This window comes from Triturus cristatus, chromosome 4_2, assembly GCF_964204655.1.
Source record: "Triturus cristatus chromosome 4_2, aTriCri1.1, whole genome shotgun sequence".
Taxonomy (NCBI): Eukaryota; Metazoa; Chordata; class Amphibia; order Caudata; family Salamandridae; genus Triturus; species Triturus cristatus.
The window spans coordinates 359,460,713-359,474,347 of record NC_140586.1 but is presented as its reverse complement, the minus strand read 5'-3'; the positions used below and the strand labels follow the sequence as shown (position 1 = coordinate 359,474,347).

Here is a 13,635-nt window from a genome sequence, read left to right as displayed (position 1 = left end):
CTACCACAAGGAAATGCTGCGTAGCAAAGTGGAGAAGATTCTCAGAATGGTGCATTAGAGAACAATTGCAAAGAAAAATCACAAGGGAGTCAACAGTGCTAAAATACTTAACACATCTACTGTGAAGTAAACTAAGCTACACATCCCTAAGGGTACACTTAGCGGCGATTGTGGCTTACACAAGAGGAGAAGCCGGGAAAAGTCTCTTCACCTCACAAGTAGTAAAAGATTTCTAGAAGGAGCAAAGAGGATCGCACCTCCAAATAGAATTCCAGCACCAGCATGGAACCTCAATGTAGTGCTGAACCAATTGATGAAAGCACCATTTGAGCCGATGCACAAGGCTACGCTGCACATGCTCACTCTAAAGACGGCCTTCTTAGTGGCTATCACATTGCTACGAAGAGTAAGTGAGTTGCAGGCGCTAACACTTCAAGAGCCCTACCTGCAGATTCACAGTGATAGGATTGTGATGAGAACACTTCATGCCAAAGGTGGTGTCTCGGTTCCACATCAACCAAACCATCCAAATACCTAGTTTTTCCCAAAAACTAACCACATGCACAGAGAGGGCGCTGCACACACTGGACGCCAGGAGTGCGGTGATGCACTATATAGAAAGGACAAAGGAGTGCAGAAAGACAAAACAACTCTGTTTCCTTCGCAAACAGTTTTTTGGGACAAGTTACCAAAAATACTATTGCACGATGGATTGCACAAACCATACTATTATGCCACAAACAAACAGGGCAACTGTTACAAGGGGCAGCTCATGCTCACTCGACGAGGAAGAAAGGAGCAACAATTGCGTTTCTGGGCAACACACCAATTTAAGACAATTGCCAAGCTGCAACATGGTCTTCAGTGCACACGTTCACTAAGCACTACTGTGTGGATATCCAAATGAACAAAGAAGCGCAAGTGGGACAGAAGGTCTTACAACACATATTCAGTAACCAGTGCTCATCAGCCACCACAATAAGGACAAACCGCTACAAAGTCTATGCACAGCATAGTGAATCCAGAAAGATTCACGCTGCAAATCGTATAGTTTATTGCCTGTCAGTGTAGTTTTGCAGCCTGAAGACTTTCTGGATTAACTAGCGAACCCACCCTCCTCCGCCAGAAAGATGAGACAGGAGGAGAGGGATTAAAAATGAACAAGACTTTAGAAAATAAGATGGAAAACAAGAATAACACAAGACAAGAAAAAAAGAATCTGAAGATGGCGACCAAAGGCGCGTCGACGTCACGAAGGACACTAAATGATGGTATGTCAACGCCCACCTGGGCCACGAAAAAAAAAAAGAGAGAAAAAAGACTAAAATTCCGGACCCAACCACTACATGGTGGAATAATGCACAGCATAGTGAATCCAGAACGTCTTCAAGCTGCAAAACTACACCAACGGGTAATAAACTATACGTTCTCAACTATTGAATCACAACTGATACTTTGAGATTATCTGGTTTTCAACTATGTGAATTGCCAGATATCTGTTAACAACTTCTGTTATTATGTTCCACCAGATATGATTGTCTTTGGTGCATTTATCTTTATTTTCAATTCTTATACTTGTGATCCATAGAATTGAACATGTGCCATTTTCTAATATTCAAAATTGCATATTCCATTGTCATTTGGAATCTATTGCTTGTTATTTAAAATGGGACTCGGTAGTGTACAGTTTAGGTGAACTTTGTTCATCCTTCTTCTATACTTTTGGTCTTTAAGATGTTATGGGAATGTTTCTTCTTTTGCACTTTAATGCCTGAATCTTTTTCTTGATTTTATTTTTAAGTTTATTTTTATTGTTTGGTTACTTAATTTTAATTGCTAAATTAGAAAACAATTTTTGTGAATACAGCATTCGTCTGAGGTCTCATAGAATGCATTTGATTGACCTGTTGTAGAAAAGTGGCTCTTTTTGTATGATTACCCCAAACAGTTTTGACTGATGCTCCCTGTTTTTAGGTCTCGCCTAGCGTTGCAGCGCGCATGCGTTGCTCGCTCTGCAAGACATATTGTTGATGAGGAGATTTGAGATGGGGACTTGAAGCCCCGCCCCTCTTTTTCATTGGCTGGCGTCCTCGTTTATGTAAAACTGTGGCCTCCCATTGAAACTGAGGCTTTTTGGTTGCTGCCCTTTTCGTCCGGCCCATCCGGACTGGATCGTCTGCCTTTTGGCTGTCGTGAACCACTTTCTTATCTTTACGAAGCGTTTACTGTCGGCTCATGTTTGCAACAGCTTGTTTTTTAATCTCGCAATGGCGACAGCTTTTTTTGTATTTAAAGCGCGCTATGCGCGCTTTCACGTTTACAATGCGGCCACACGCAGTGCCCGATCATTAGCAGTGCGGCGCTCATGTTTCCCACAAGCTTGTTTTTTAATCGCGCAATGGCAACAGCGTGTTTTGTATTAATAGCGTGCTATTCGCGCTTTCACGTTTACAGTACGGCCAAACGCAGTGCCCGATCATTAGTGCGGCGCTCATGTTTCCCACAGCTTGTTTATTAATCACGCAATGGCGACAGCTTGTTTTGTATTTATAGAACGCTAGGCACGCTTTCACGTTCACAATGCGGCCACAAGCAGCGTCCGAGTAATTATTTTTAATTATTGTTGACAGCGCCCTGCCATGCCCGCTTTCACTTTTTTAATAGCGTTCACACCACGCCGCACTTTTGTTTTCTTATGTGCGGCTTGTTTTTGGTGAGCTCTTGCTACGCTGCCCACAATGCGTGTTCAGCAGCTCATCAGGGACTGGAGACGGCAACGGTGCTCGGGCGACCGGCACTCTTCCTCACTCCTGGGGACTGGAGCACCATGTCGTCGCAACAGGCTGGAACAAAATAAACTCGGCCAACACTGCTGCTGAACAGTACGTTGTAGTCCCCCGCAGCGCCACCTCCCATGCACACGGGCGAACACTTGCGGCTGCTGCAGGGATGATGTTGGTACGGGCCTTGTAACTTTCGTGATGCCGCACTTCAACCCAGCAGGTCCTCGGTGACAAACTAAGTCCCCTTGTGGAGCTCAGGGGAGTTCCTGTGCTGTCCCACACAGCGACCCAACTTCAAAGTGGAACCGGCTTGCGGAGGCATTACCGCTGTAGGCGATTAATCCGGTACGGGAAACCACTTCTTACTTCCAAACATTGTAAGGGCGCCTCCGGTGAGCACATCATAGTATTGCTCACTCAAGAACATGAAATTTGTCTCGGGTTGATTTCAAGAGTTGGTCTTGATGCTCTTGAAAGGCAGGTGGTGTCAGCACTGGAGCCTGAAGCTCTCCACAGCAACAGCTTCTCAGACTGGTGAATAGCGTGGATCAAGTTGCTGCAGCAAATACGGAAGCTCAAGCTGCATGGTCATTTACTCCTGTGGCGCCAAATCAACAAGAGGCACTCTTACCAATAAAGAAAGGGAACCACATACATTGCAGTTCACTTACTTGGAGTTCTCATGAATAATAAGCAGAGCGCGCCATACCAGAGCAGAACCAATAGCATAACAGCTACTGGTCCCACCAAATACATCACAAATTTCATCTATGCTCTCCCCAAGCGAGACAGATGCTCACTTTGAACAGAGGGGTTTTCCTGGTTTATAGTCTTCTTTGCATTCTAACCAGTCAAACAGGTGTTCTGACCTCCATGGTACCTTGCTGGGATGGATGCAATGGGGTGTCAAAATTTGCATACGTAACATACCATAGCAGTCTGCGTACAGCAGTGGCAAATCTGTGCCAGGTATGACTTTGTGCACTGGTAAGACCAGGTGCAGGCCACAGCACCAGTAGAACATGAGCAGTACAGGTCATGTGTGGATGCGCAAAGTTTCGTAGACAGTGTTGTTGTCCTAAAAGACTATGTACAAATGTACAGGAAGTGGTGTCATTTTGCAAAGCAGTGGTGGGTTGCATCGTTATTTCAAACAGGATATTGTGGGAAAAACCACACACTTTTTTTTTTTACTTTAATAAGCATGGCGCCGTCTTCACGGACACCATGCTATGCAATGCAATAGGTGTTGGTTTTGGTATTGTAAATAACAATGCCTTTTAATTTACAATGTCAATAGCTCAAAATAATGTCATTGCGAGACCTATTGCATTGTAAATGCTTGTTAAACTCTGTAGTGCACTGAAGCCTGCTGTCCAGACCCCAGTACATGTGCTCTGATCCACCAAAAGTTTGTTAATAGTCCCTGATTACTATAGCTAACTTACTATAGGGCCCTAATATATGGTAGTCCGGCTACCGAGGGCTAGTAAGTTAAGTCTCACAGTGGCCTACAGCATTTTGTATGCCACTGCTGTTGGGACAAAGTGAAAACATGGCTCTGGGTTTGCCATTGCACCCTAGTCTGGCTGCTTCCAGCTTGTCCACTAGACATGGCAAAATAATCCTTTTGCCAAGTACAAACCTACCCTTTCAATATCTATAAGTCAACCTAACACAGGCCTTTCAAGCCCATTAGGCAGGGTACTGATATTAAAACGAACTTGAGAAATTACACCTTACATGTTCTGATAGTAAAAAAAAATTGCAATTGTTGTTTTTATTTGTATTAAGGCGGGTAGCCCCATTGGCTACCATGGAATTTAACGAGCCCACACGCTAAGTGCTAACAGATCAGGGTATTTCAAGATTTCAAATTAATCATTGCATTAAACCAGACTTATTAATGAAGTCTGATTTAAATGAATTTTTAAGGCAAAGTTGACTTTAGAAAGTCATTACTTTGTTACCCAAACTCTCTCGTGGCCGTTCCTGACTGTCTGCAGCTGTTGTTCTCCTAGATGGCAGACTGCCCTCCTGTTAGGCAGTGAGAAGTGCTTCCAGGAACTGGGAACCAAGAGAACTGTTAGTGGGAGGAGGTGTGACCTCCTCCAGCAGGATGACTTGTGGACAGTGGCCTCAGATGGTCCAGCTTCAGAGAGACTACCCAATCACTGAGGGAAATGATGATCACAACTTATCCTGCTCATTCGTTTGTGTTGGCAGAAATGCTGGAATTTTCTCCAGAGGGGGAAAAGCCATTATAGATAGTTTTTTTTGTAGCGTTGGCTCATTATGCTGGCTGTACCCTCGGGGTGTGCCCAGAGCGCCTCAAAGGGGAATAAAGCATGAGCCATCATGGATTGAGGCAGAGAAGAGGACCTTTTAAATTGTGTTGGGCCACACTCCCTGGAAGTGATGTAAAGTGGGAAGGGTTGCCCCGTGGGACCTGTTGCTCCATTAGATATTGAGTCCTACCCTCCTGCAAATGTGAAGATGGCATAAGTGGTCCCCTGGCAGTCTGTCCTCAGATCACTACTTGACTGGAAAGAAGACAGCAGGACTGCCCTGCTGCTACCTGGACCCAGCACAGAAGGGCTGCATCAAAAACTGAACTGAACTGCACCTGTTTTATCTGAGGGACCAGCATAGAGGACTATGTCTGTTGTGTTCACTTATGGAAAAGAGCTCCACTTGTTCCAGGACAGGAGAAAAGACTCCAAGAGCTAGTTGTTTAACTTTGGTTAAGCTTGAGGACCACCAAAAGCTAAGGAAGCCTGCACCCCTCTAAGTCCCAGCTGCGGAAGAATATCTGACTGCCACCGGATGCCGGAGTGCCTGCTGGAAGACAGAGTCCTGACCCTCACAAGGTACCCTCCAGTCTGTTGTGCCTGTGACCACAGTCAGAGTGGACTCTGGTCCCACAAAAAGAAAGATTTACTTAACTCTCAGAAACCACTGAGACCTCTGTAACGAGAGACCCACTGATTAGTGGCAACATGGATTTGCACACAAGGCACACCACCACCCCTGTTGTAAATACATAATGTGAACATTTGGGCTAACTCCTTTATTAAATAAATCTTGCTTTTGCCAAATGTCATTGCAACAGGTTTTTGTTTTCTGTGCAAGGCTTAATTCACCTTGTTCTGCAACTACAGTGCAAAATAGCTGTATCATATACATTAATATTTTTTTTTCACATGATATAGAGCATATTCATTTCACAGCTCCCTTCCGGGTCCAAATTATTTTTGTGAGTTTATTGGCCTAGCAGTAAGTGCACCTCACCTTGTGGTTCACCTATATACTGGTGCGATTTTCACTTCAACCAATTCTCAATTATTTCCAACATCTCTTTTTCAGACTTTTTCAGCCTTTGTTGTTCAATTCCGAAAGTGCCTCATCCTTGTAAGTAAGCTGAGTGATGATGTAAATAGCGCACAACTTTTTCAAATTGTCAATTCCTTTCTTAATTTCTGATTTTATGTTTTTGGATCAGTTGTGCTCCTATTCACCATTTTTTCCGACCTGGTGATGACCCTCTAGTCACAATAGGTTTGAAACACCATCAGTTAATTCAGAAGTTCTAATTTGACTAACTACTTCTGTGCCAGAGTACATACAGGGGCAAATTAATGTGAACAACAATCCCTGTTACTCTACTACTTGGTCTTAGAGTATATCTCATTTTGGCAACTTGTATATATTGTGCACAGTGTGTTCATTTCTTAAGCTGAGCACTTTATTTGCTGATTATTTGCTGTTTAGAATTGATTTTTCTTTAATATTTAAGCTACTGGATTATAGTTTACATGGTGTCTTAGTTGTTTTTTCTACATTAATTGCTCTCTGGCTGCCTTAAATGCTATTGGGTCTTATTTAATTAAACCCTCTGAATTCCCGTAATGGGCAAAGCAGGTCCTTGTAGTGTGATTGAGAATTAATGTTAGCTTGTTTCTTACTACTTTTTTGTTTTGCACCCTTGTATGCTGTTACCCTTCGCGGGTAATAGGAGCAGGGTTCTGCTTCATTTAGTTGTGGGAGTTTTATTGTGTGGAGATGTCTGTTCAGTTACCCTTGTGTCCTCTTTCTTTTCTGTAGATCCGCCACCGTCCTTGGTGCTCTGGCTTTCTTGTTTCTGTTCTCTTCTAGTCCTACAGAATTTGTTCAGTTTTTCTGTGCTTGATTGCGGTTGCCATTGTTTTGATTTTAATGCGTCCTACTTCTTCTTTTCTTCATGAAAAATCATCCTCTTGTGGGTGGTATTCGGAAAAGGTTTATCTTGTAACTGCTTTTGGCGGTTGGTTGAGTTGTATCTTGCAGAGTCTTCCTGCCTGTTGTGATGTCCCTTGCTTCATCAGCCTCCGCTGTGTGGTTCAGTTTGGTGGTTGTAGGAGAGTCGGATCTGCTTCTCATGGTTACCCCCACGTTTTGCTGATGAATCACTGTTTTCGACTTAGACTGGGGTCCTGGATAGCAGGATCCCAGTCAGTCTTTCTGCTTTCTCCTCTAAATGGATTGCATGTACTTTAGGTACACCCCAGATTGGATTCTGGGGTACCCTTATCAGTCCCTAGGATATGGTATACTATATACCCAAGGCATAGGTACCCCAGAGGCCTTCCAGGGGCTTCAGCATGTATTATGCCACCCCTGAGAGACCATTCAAATTGACACCACAGGTCTGCTACTACAGCCTGTGTAAGGTGTTGCATGCACCCCTTACTTAGATATTGGTTCACTATATCTATTCTAAATCACTACACATATGAACCTATTAGTCACCCCTATGGCAGGTCTTATCAATCCTGAAGGCAGGGTGCTGGGTTTTATGTGAGAGGGTGCCCATGCATGAGCAGAGCCCCTCTGCAGCCTTCGGAACCTATTTTCCGGAGTGTTCTGTGATGCAGCCAACCCTATATATTTAAGTGCATTATAACCTCGCGGTAAATGCTAACTTTAAAACGGCTGCTTAGAAACATGTTGTGTTTGGTGTCAAACACCCTGGAATCATACCTCCACACCAGTAACTGCAGTAACTTGTGGGAGAGGTATGATTCCTCCCTTGTAGAACCCCTACTATGGGTCACCGGTCTACCCGGTACCAGCTTTCTCGACCTGGGCATCACAAAATGGATGCTGCCAGCCACAGACATGAGTCTGCCCTCCTGCTGCTGAGCCAAGCTCGAGCAGGGGAAGGCTTCCTGCTCAGGTTTCCTGTCACAGGGAGGTGTGACCACCTCCCAGACAGGATTTATATTGGGGCTGGGTTGGTCCACTCTGAGAGTGTTTGAAGTCTGCACTGGGGGCACATTTGGTGTCCCTGTGCATAGTCCAGTTCAAACTGGTTGCAGGAGCCATTGACTCCTGCTCGAGAGCGAAACTGGACAAAGGACATGGGTGTAGCCACCTCTCTGTCCTTACCCTCCTGTATGTGGGTCCCCAGAGTTTGTCCCACTCCTTCCTTGGGTATAAAGGAGGAACCCTGACTACAGGACTTTAGAATTTACTTGGACTAAGCTCTGCTACAGAAACCAAGCACTTCGACGATCTACACTACGCTGGATGACTGAAGAATCTCCCTTGGAGCAAAGGAGTTGGCGATCCATGCGGCTGTGCTTTTTGCTACATGTAGTCCAGACCCCGAGCAGTATTTCCATCAAAGATTTCCGGCCTACACTCCACGAGTGTCCTGTTGGCTGGTATTACGTGATTCAGCTCGAGGTCCCTTCGCAATCCCTGGTCCGTTGGCCTGTGAATCCCTGTGAAGGTAACTTTGACTTTCCTTGGGCTTTCCTGGTTGCTCCAGACGTGCCCTGACTGTCCATAGCTTGGAGAGTCCCAAGGACCTTGCTGGTCCTCACCGAAGCTTATTTCCTCTGCCCGCGTGGGTTGCAGTTGCCAAGGCTTGTTGGTGTTTGATCCAGACACTGACCCCCAGCACTCAACATCCTTCGTGGGACAGCTCAGCTCCGGACTTTGGTCATCCTCGACATCTCCTGGTCCCCGTGGCTGCAGTCAAGCATCCACTCTTCTCACCTGAAGCACCCGACATCGGTGGGCATACGTCTATCGTGCCCCTGGTCACCCAGAAGTGACCCAGACTCAGTCCCCTCTGCTTTCAGGCTCTTCTCATCTCCGATCCAGGCTTGGATCCCACCAGACACTTCATCTTCCCGGCAGCAGCACTTAGTCGCATCACGCCATTGAAAACGACGAGGGTTTCCGACACCACTTGACCCCTATGCGCCCGGCTCCTCAGGGATAGGTAACACTGGTACCTAGGTACTCACAAGGGTGCTGGCCTTAGAACCTTCTATATTCCAAAGGGTTTGCTTGAAGTCCTCTCCAAAGTGTCCTTAAACTGTAATTATCCAATCGCGACTTTCCCATAGAGTTGTACGGAGCTTGCGCCTGTGTTCACACACTGCATCCGTCCTCTGTGGGTCCCCTGTGTCACTACCTTGGGTGCTTCCTTGGGGTCCCAGCGATTCTACGTGCTCTAGGCACTGTCTAGTTAAGTTGTGGTTGTTATACCACTTTCTTAGAATATGGTTCAGTCTAACCCTGGAGCCCGCTGTGTATTGTGCTGTTTACTGTCGTTCTAGTGATTTAATATTGTGTTTTTTGTACTCTAATCTCATAAAGAGGTTAGTAGAGAGTGTTTAGTAATAAATACATATATTTTATATATCTCTTGTGTGGTTCTCCTTACATTTGGTCATTCAGGAGGTTCTGATCTGGTAAAACAAGCTGCTTTACGTTCCTTCGAGACTTAGCCTGAAGGCTGCTCTCCACAGCTACCACTAAGATAGCTTTCTATAAAGGTTGTGTTTAACCTACTCATCAATAAGGGTTGTTTGGCTGGTACAAGGTGTCCATTTTAATTAGTGGACAGCATATACCAGGCCAACTTCTCACAGTGGTTATATGGGTTCTTTTTCTGACCTTTTCTCCTTGTGCAGCTTTATTTTGCCTTCGCATCTACTGGTTTGGTGATGTGATTCTGTTTCCTTTGGTTATTTATTGGCTAGGATGCTGTACCGGGTGGCCTGTTTTACTGTTGCGGAAAGGCACATACAACATTCTTTGAACCTAGAGGTGGTGCTTTGGTGTGGGGCTGTTTTCTGTTCATGTATCTTTCTTGTCCTGGTAGGTTAGGGCTTGGAATGTTAACCTTTTTCTTTTTTGTTTTAGGGGTTGCTTTGGCTTTCGTCGGTACTTTATGGAAGTCACCTATTTGAGGTCTGTCTGATCAGTTGGTTCTCTGGTATTGGGCACTTCTGTCTGGGCATGCTCCTTTTGTCTGTTATGATTTCTCTTTTACTGTTGTCGGCAAGGGTTTGAGGAATTAGGTGACGTCTCTCTTGGAATAGTTTCTGCCTTCTTTAGATTCCTGGTGTTGCGGTCTGTTTTTCAGGCTGTTTTTTCTGCTCTTCAGGTTGCCCTTACTTGTCCGCCAGTAACTTGATCTGGGTGATTTTATATAGCTGCTCTGATGACTGTTTATAGGCCATTTCTTTTCTCAGACTCTCATTCTTGTAAAATTGTTTTACTGATCTATTCATGTGACGAGGAATCTGCAGGTAGACGGTCCCAAGAAAACTTTACTTGCCTTTGCTAACAGTCTTTCTGGTTTATACTTTGGCTACCTGCAAATTCCTCACCTCCCCATTCTGATGGGAGCTACTGTGCTGACAATAGAGAACAGAGCTTGGTTTATGCACTGCATTGCTTCCATTTTGTTAGACTCTGCTCTGCTGTAAAGGACTGTAGAAAAAAGGATGCAAATGTAAGTCAGAGGGCTGTATGGTGCCCCATAACTCGCTAGGTCTTCTCATCTTGGTATGTGTCAGAGTTGCCTGGGAGCCATGGCACCACCTACAGGTGCAGAAGAGCTATTGCAACATTTCTGGAACTAACCTGGCACCTGGTGGAGGTTCATGAGTTGGGGAATCTGTAGGTGGAAGACTTAATCAAAAGGCTGCTTTCTCCTTGTATCGCTTTTCAGTTCTTCAAGACTCATGAGCAAGGCTCCAATTACAACACACCTATTAACATGCATTTGTAATGCAATTGGTCTCGCCTTTGGAACCTTGTATGTATTTAGCTATGCAGCACATTAGCCTGGGTTCTGAAACATCTACTGTTCTTTAACATGGAGGGAAAGTAAGCACCAAACTGCATGACACGCCAGATATGGGAACACATGGAGAGAAATATTGCCTTTCAGCTGGAAATGGTATAGTCCAAAGCTCTGGTTTTAATATAAAAGCAGGGCCTTTGGTGGTCATATCACTGAAAATACAAGATTTGACAAAAATATTATTCTCTACGGGTGCTCGTGGAGGACAATGTCTATGGACTGGAATCTAGAGAATGCTAAAGTGATTATTATATTGTACTGTCCTCTGCTCTTCGATTTCTATCAAGAAAGTTAAATAGAGGCACTTGCCAGAAAAATAAAAAAAAGTCCCTCAGCAGAAAGCAATTCTGGTATATTACTGACCCCTGCTGGTCGTTTTCTATCAAGAAATTTAAATAGAGGCAGATGAACAGAAAAAAAAGTCCCTAAGCGGAAGCAGACAAGTCCTAGGGCTGATCTCCAGAGCCCACAAAGCACATACACATACAAGTATATACCAAAGTATATACAAGAGGTCTCAAATGCTCGACCTAAAAAGGATTTTTTTTAAAACACTATTTAACTATCTGTAATTCTGTAAACATTTTAAATTCATAAAGTAGATCTCTGCCATTTTGAGAAAGTAATTTCCCTCTTTATTCCAACTGTCAGATCTAGACTCCTGAAAGAGGAAAACTACCCATCCATTGAAATTTCTGCCAATATTGGCTATTGATATTTAAAAGCATATGACCTGAACAAAAAATCTGAAATCTACTTTGTATTTCAAAGCTACAAACATTTGCAAAGTATGTTACAATACACGTTTGTTGTTGTTAGTTTTAATGGAGTATATAAAAAAGTGCTGGATTAAGTGCTTGAATTAATCTCAGCCACTGGTAATTTCTGGGGCCACATCCCAGGCCATCGTTATTTTGCACACATGTAACCTCAATTTAGACCCATCCAGATTTCTGTTGGAGCAAGGTCAAGACTAATTTGCATATGGCTGGGTCAAAACTGAGGTGGCATGGTAGGTAACGATGGGCTGGAATGTTACCCCAAGCTATTGCCAGTGGTTAGGCATACTGCAAGCATTCCTCTTGTATGTTTTTGATGTACTGCTCAAAGTGACAAGGGTATGTCCAGACATGGGTCCCTTGCTCACAGTGCGACCGGTACCAAGCGACGCCCGACTATATAGCCCCCAACCAGGGCAAAAACGGTCTTGGGATGATTGTGTTCCAGTGCAGGGAGGACATGACCTGGCAAACTCCTTCGCATATGGCTGGGCCCAAAGTGATGTGGGATGGTGGACAAAATAACAATGGGTCGGATTTCTTCTCCATGTGATTGCCAGTGATTAAACTTATTTCAAGCATTCCTCCCATCACCTTCTGGTTGTTTATAATGGAACATTGTTATTGGGGTGTCAATGATAAGGTAGGTATATGGGCATTAACTGAGAAAGAGCTCTTGTGTTTTCTTTCTTTAATAAAGTATTCTACCAAAATAATTAACTGACAGCAAAACCAGGGCCGAGCATTCACAGATGGAAATACCTGATCTAAAAAGAGATTTGCAATTGAGCGAAATAAGCAATGGCATAAACCTAAACCATTAAAAATGTGACACAAAGTTTGTTAAAATTGTTATATTATCAATCTATGTATATTGGACTTAATACTTTTGTAAAGTGAGAAGTTAGCAAATTCTTTTAATTACAGAGGAGCCAAATCTAATACCTTCAAAACTCATGTTTGTATCTAACATGAAACCAATCATTATGATGCCCAAGTCTGCCCCATGACATTTTGAGGGCCCCTGTTCAACTGTTCAAACCTCTTTCATTAAATCCACAATTCTAAGCAGGTAGCAACAGATCTTTATTCTGCATCCCACCCCATCTAGAGCATAGCAGAAAATACGTATGCAGCAAGACCCACCAGTATACTTGGTTACTTTCTTCATACCTTCTCACCAAAAGCTTTCTGATATGTAAGACATATGGCAAGGAATCCCTTTCAAAATACTTGAGTGAAAAGGCTGATGGATTCCTACCCAGAGGTATTCAGTGGTTAAAAAGCACTGTCTTAATTAGATGCTCTCCTCTCTCTGTTTGTATCTTTATCAATGATAGAGAACAGTGATAAAGTGTGACAATGATTTTTACTTGAATGTTTATGTATTTTCTCTCCTGCCTATTTTCCAGAGTTTGAGTCTCGTAGTGGTACACCACTTCATTCATCTGAGCATGACAGATCTACACCCAGAGGAGACGGCCTATTCCAGAAAGGAAAGAAGTCCTTGAAAAGCAGAACAGCTTCTCCTCCAAGAGACAATGAGTTGAACCAGGAGACAGACAGCACTCTGGAGGACCTTTCTGTCCATTCGTTTGCTAGGTGAGTTGCCATGTCATGCTTGCCACATCTTTGGTTAACATCTATCTGATGGATACTATAGGTGCTTGACTTGATCTGGTAAATTTTCCTAGCAATTTCCTTTCACTTTGGCAAGTGGTGCTGTGCGGCTGTGCATCGGGTCCGACCCGTCCTCGATGTGACATTGGGGCCCCTACATAGGCGCCACCTCAGGATGCTAACATCAGTTCATTTGTTTCTTCACCTTTCCGTTGAAGATATGGAGCTCACTCCCTCAAATGTTGTCTGGCTTAACAGACTTTTTCACACAACATTGTTTCCAGTATATAAGGGACATGTTCCC

The 13,635-nt window shown here is 44.0% G+C and overlaps 1 protein-coding gene across 1 annotated transcript in view; it reads left to right on the top strand.

The window, feature by feature from the left end:
- Nucleotides 1-13,635, top strand: part of CEP350 (centrosomal protein 350) — a 1,602,561-nt gene that overhangs the window by 568,343 nt on the left and 1,020,583 nt on the right. Inside the window, exon 15 of the mRNA XM_085601771.1 lies at nucleotides 13,124-13,313. Within this exon, the coding sequence (XP_085457897.1) occupies nucleotides 13,124-13,313 (190 nt within the window). The remainder of the gene's footprint in view (nucleotides 1-13,123; nucleotides 13,314-13,635) is intronic.